Here is a 5,545-nt window from a genome sequence, read left to right on the forward strand (position 1 = left end):
AGTGAATTTGGATGTGGCTTTGAGAATTTTATTTTTATTGATTTCGGAGTTTGTATGTTTTATGCAAATTTGATGATTGATTAGGGTTAAATTCGTAAATTTAATTGTCATTGTTTTGTAGTAGAAAAAAATAACGTTCCAGTACATTATTTATAACGTGGTCATGTATAAAATCATTTTTTTTGTTAATATTGTAAATTTGTAAGATAATTTTGAAATATAAAAATAAAAATAATTTTAATAATAAATAGATAAATATATAAACAAATAAATGAATAAATAAAATTCAAATGTTTATTGAAAAATAAAATAATAATAAATAACAATAATAGAAATAGTATAACCGGTAAATAAATGATATTTAGAGTTAGATTAAAACGGGTAGAATTGCATGACGTTAGCAATATACTGGATGGGTCCGGATATTGTGAAACGTATGATTGTAATAGGGTAATCTTATAAATAATAAAATGATGATTGCATTTACTGAAGTCTCCGACGTATGATAATCGATCCGGATCGATTACCATACCGCGGTGACGTGTTTGTGATTGTGGCGATCTTCGTATCGCGCCACCGTTTTCTTATAAACGGTTATGGCATCCAGAGACTCACGCATTCGGGTTTGCGTGTGTCACTCGAATGCGTGACGAGGAAGTACGGTTCTTTGGCAACCGCGCCAACGTTCCATTGGCCATGGAACGGACTTCGGGTTTGCGTGTGTCACCCGTTGATTGGCAAATAAACCTGAGACCCGGGTAGTTGCGTGTGTCCCCCGGCGAGGTGGTACGGATATACTCTGAAAGATTTGAGCTCGAGTCTGATGAGTATTTTTCCGAGGCGGATGGTCGGCGAGGGGGAGTTAGCATAGAGCTGCTTCGCCCGGCAGTCGGCGGCATCGGGGATCGATGTCTGGAGTGGGTATGGGATGACCGGTACCGAGAGCCGTGATATCGGTGACCGATGAGGAGTATGAAGATCACTTGAGGTCCTCGCAAACGATTTTTGCTTGGACTGTTGCGCCTCGTGTTCGACACAGGCATGAACGAGTTGTTGTATTTACCTACGTGTGATATACACGTAGAGACGATTGACGGACATTGTTTGAGAATGCTGATTGATTCAATGATGATTGATTTTATTGAAATATCCCGTCGCATGTATATGTATATTATTGACTATATTGCTTGGCCGTTTTCAATAAAAATAGAAATCTCGGGTTACACCCGAATTCCTCCCTAAGCACGTAGCTTAGGACGTTGTTATGCAACGTTTCAGGTCGTGAGCAGCAACAGTGACTGAGGCAGACACGGGACCCGGTGACAGCTAGACTTCCTGATCATGTATAATTATCTTTAACGCATTCTGTTTTCAAAAATAAAGAGTGGTGATCTTCGAACTTTTTGTGTTATAGTTTTCACACCACTTGTATTATGTACTGGTACCGTTCCAAGCGTGTGCGAACGTATTGATGTATTTTATAATGTCTTCCGCTGTATTATATTTAAAATGGATCGTTTTAACTTTCCCGCGAGTTTATATTTCGAAATTTTCCGATTGTGATTTTATTGTCCACGTGGCACAACCTGTAAGCGGGATACGGGGTTACGGGTGTCACAATTTGGTATCAGAGCAGTTCTTTCCTCGGAAAAGAATATGCGAAAACTTGATATCAGTAAAAATGTTTTGAGAAGGTTTTCAAAAACATGATTTTTAAAAGTTTTCTATTTTTGACAGACAATGTGTTGAAAAGTTAATGCATGATCTCGAAGTCACCGGGACTAAGTCTCCTTTTCAATGTCTACAGTGACTATGCCTCCACGACGTGCACGACCTGCGCCTAGACTCGGGGCAGCGGAAGCACCTATCCCTAACCCCATGCCAGAGGACTTTCAACAGTTCTGCGAGAGGATGTGGCAACAGTATCAGGGTCAGATGCCACCTCCAGCAGCTGGAGCCATACCTGCGGCTAGACCGGAGTATGTTCCACCACCACCTCCACCAGGTCTGCCGACGTTTCACGCACCAGTAGGCGTGGATTACCTTGCACTGATCAAGGAACTTCGAGCCATGAACACCCCGAGGTTTGAGGGTTCTCAGATTCCTGAAGTTGCTGAGGACTGGTTGGTGCGGATCACACATGACTTTGATTATCTACGGTGTCCGCTACAGTATCGAGCAGAGATAGCGAGCCACCATCTGTTCGGACAGGCTCGCCACTGGTGGGATGGAGTTGTGCGCGACACTATTCTTGGACATCAGTTCACATGGGATGAGTTCCGAGCTGAGTTCGAGGAGAAATATTACAAGCGACATGACCAGGAACATCGCCTCGTGGAGTTCATCAATCTCCAGCAGGGTGACCGTTCTGTGGGCGACTACGAGGCAGAATTTACCAGACTCTTGCGATATGGAGCTAATCTTGTTCCGACCGAGCGACTGAAGATTCAGAAGTTCATTGCTGGCCTACGCCCCTCTCTGCGGAGGAAGATTGAGGTGCTGGAATATCCTACCTTTAGCCGATACATCTGTCAACTCGAGAAGATGGAGCGAGGAGAGCGTGAGGAGCAGGAGGAGGCCCGAATCCGAGACCGGACTCCCGCCAAAAGATTTTTCCTTGGTCGACCTTCCACCAGTACTGACCAGACTAGTCAGTCCCGAGACAAGGGGAAGGCAACGACAGTCCGATCACCACTACCACAGTCGACCCAGAGGAGGCCTTGTCCCCGATGCAGGCGAATCCACTTTGGACCATGCAGTACTCCTCCGACATGTTACCAGTGTGGACGATCGGGTCATATTGCGACATACTGCCCGGAAAAGGGGACCGCCCCGACGAACGCCAAACCTCTTCGCGTTCAACCTTTACAACAGTCTGGCGTTGCACCGAGAGTTTACGTGTTGGCGGCAGAGGCCGATACTCAGGGTGAGGAGTACTACGTTGAGGAGCCAACCGCTGAAGATACTGTTGCAGAGGAGGACTCCGAGCAGACCGATGCTGCCGCTATTAGATATATATGATGTTTCTTGTCATGCCTTGTTTGATACCGGAGCTACACACAGTTTTCTAAGTGTGAAGAAAACTGATGAGTTAGCCTTTACGGATGTCGATACTACTAGTCGATATCAAATACGTACGCCCAGCGGAGAGAACCTTCCTATGCGCGGAATATTGCATGACATACCATTACAAATTTGTGGAAGGGATCTTCCTGCCGATTTGATTATCGTACCTATTCAAGGGTACGATTTGATATTGGGAATGAATTGGTTGACTCTACATCGAGCACACATTGATTGTCATCGACGAACTATTCAATTTACGGATTCGACGGGACATTTTGAGTTCGTTGGGGACAAGGTACAGACATCATTCCCAATTATATCAGCCCTCCGAGCTAGAAACATGGTTCGAAAAGGGTGTCATGCCTTTCTCATCGTGATTACTGCATCAAAGGAAGTTGATGGGAAGCTTGAGGATACTCCAGTGGTTCAAGAATTCAGGGATATATTTCCAGACGACTTGCCTGGACTACCACCACAGAGAGAAGTCGATTTCTCTATTGATGTGATACCGGGAACAGAGCCGATATCCAAGACACCATATCGGATGGCTCCCATGGAGATGGCAGAGTTGAAGAAACAATTGAATGAATTAGTGGAGCAGGGATTCATTCGACCTAGTGTATCTTCTTGGGGTGCACCCGTACTATTTGTGAAAAAGAAGGATGGCACTATGCGACTCTGTATTGACTATAGAGGACTTAACCAAGTAACCATCAAGAATCGGTATCCACTACCAAGGATTGATGAGTTACTTGATCAGTTACAGGGAGCAAAGTGGTTTTCCAAGATTGATTTACGATCGGGATACCATCAGATTCGTGTGAAGGTTGAGGACGTACCGAAGACAGCCTTCCGTACACGATATGGCCACTTTGAGTTTGTCGTCATGCCGTTCGGACTCACGAATGCCCCAGCAGTCTTCATGCAATTGATGAACCGAATATTCATGGATTATCTGGATGAATTCGTCATTATCTTCATTGATGACATTTTGATATATTCTCCAGACCAACAAAGTCATGAAGAGCACTTGCGGAAAGTGTTGCTACGTTTGAGGGATAACCACCTGTATGCCAAGTTTAGCAAATGTGCATTTTGGTTACAGGAGATTGGCTTTCTTGGACACGTAGTCTCAGCTCATGGAATTCAGGTGGACCCAGCAAAGATCGAAGCTGTTATTGAGTGGAAGACGCCTGCTAATGCCACGGAGATCCGGAGTTTCCTAGGATTAGCAGGCTATTATCGTCGATTCGTGGAGGGTTTTTCCAAATTGGCGAAACCAATGACGAAATTGACGGGAAAAAATGTGCGGTTTGAGTGGACGCCAGAGTGTGAGATGAGTTTCATGGAACTCAAGAAGCGACTGACAACTGCACCGATATTAGCTTTACCACGACCAGGTGTGCAGTATGATGTGTATACAGATGCGTCAAAACAAGGTCTAGGTTGTGTATTGATGCAAGAGGGACATGTGATTGCCTATGCATCTAGACAGTTACGAAAGCACGAGGAAAGTTATCCAACGCACGATCTCGAGTTAGCTGCGGTAGTGCATGCATTGAAGATTTGGAGGTCTTATTTATACGGTGAAAAGGTTAAGCTTAACACGGATCATAAGAGTTTGACCTATGTGATCTCTCAGAAAGATTTGAATCTTCGACAGCGACGATGGCTCGAGTTGATAGCTGATTATGACTTGGAGATTGCATACCATCCGGGTAAGGCAAACGTAGTTGCCGACGCCTTGAGCCGAAAGAGAATCCTATCAACTATACGAGTTCTATCATCGTCACGAGAGAACATAGCAGAATTGTCAGCTATGTTGGGACACATGGTGATTTCTGGGGAGGATCAGGCTCTGAGTTTAAGAGGACGAGTGATCTCGGGACAACGCAGTGATCCAGACCTAGTACGAGTCCTTGAGGATATGGATAAATATAGGGAGAAGGGTTACACATTAGATGACGAGCGTGCTTTGAGGCTTCATCACCGTCTTTGTGTACCAGACGATCGTGATTTGAGACAGAATATTCTACGTGAGGCTCATCAATCGAGACTGGCTATTCATCCTGGAGCAAGCAAAATGTATCAAGGATTGCGACAGTGGTACACATGGCCTGGTATTAAGAAAGATGTTGCGGATTTTGTTGCTCGATGTCTTACGTGTCAACAAGTAAAGGCTGAACGACAGATGCCAGGGGGAAAGCTACAACCGTTAGAGATTCCAGAGTGGAAGTGGGACTCTATCGCTATGGATTTTGTCGTTGGATTGCCAATGACCCAGACAAAAAAGAACGCTATTTGGGTAATCGTTGATCGATTAACCAAGTCAGCACATTTTATTCCAATTCGACAAGAGTATACCGTGGACCGACTGGCGCAAATTTATATTGATGAGATAGTCCGACTACACGGAGTTCCGAGTGACATTATCTCGGATCGTGACCCTCGATTCACATCCCGATTGTGGGGTGCGATA

General features: G+C 44.7%; 1 protein-coding gene across 1 annotated transcript; it reads left to right on the forward strand.

The window, feature by feature from the left end:
* Nucleotides 1-598: 598 nt before the first annotated feature.
* Nucleotides 599-3,021, forward strand: LOC104800231. Its single transcript, XM_010522999.1, has 2 exons — nucleotides 599-1,343; nucleotides 1,808-3,021. Exon 2 carries the CDS (start codon nucleotides 1,813-1,815, stop codon nucleotides 3,019-3,021), a length of 1,209 nt encoding a protein of 402 aa, XP_010521301.1. The 5' UTR covers nucleotides 599-1,343; nucleotides 1,808-1,812.
* The last annotated feature ends 2,524 nt before the right edge of the window (nucleotides 3,022-5,545 follow it).

Source organism: Tarenaya hassleriana, unplaced genomic scaffold (genome assembly GCF_000463585.1).
Source record: "Tarenaya hassleriana unplaced genomic scaffold, ASM46358v1 Cleome652, whole genome shotgun sequence".
NCBI lineage: Eukaryota > Viridiplantae > Streptophyta > Magnoliopsida > Brassicales > Cleomaceae > Tarenaya > Tarenaya hassleriana.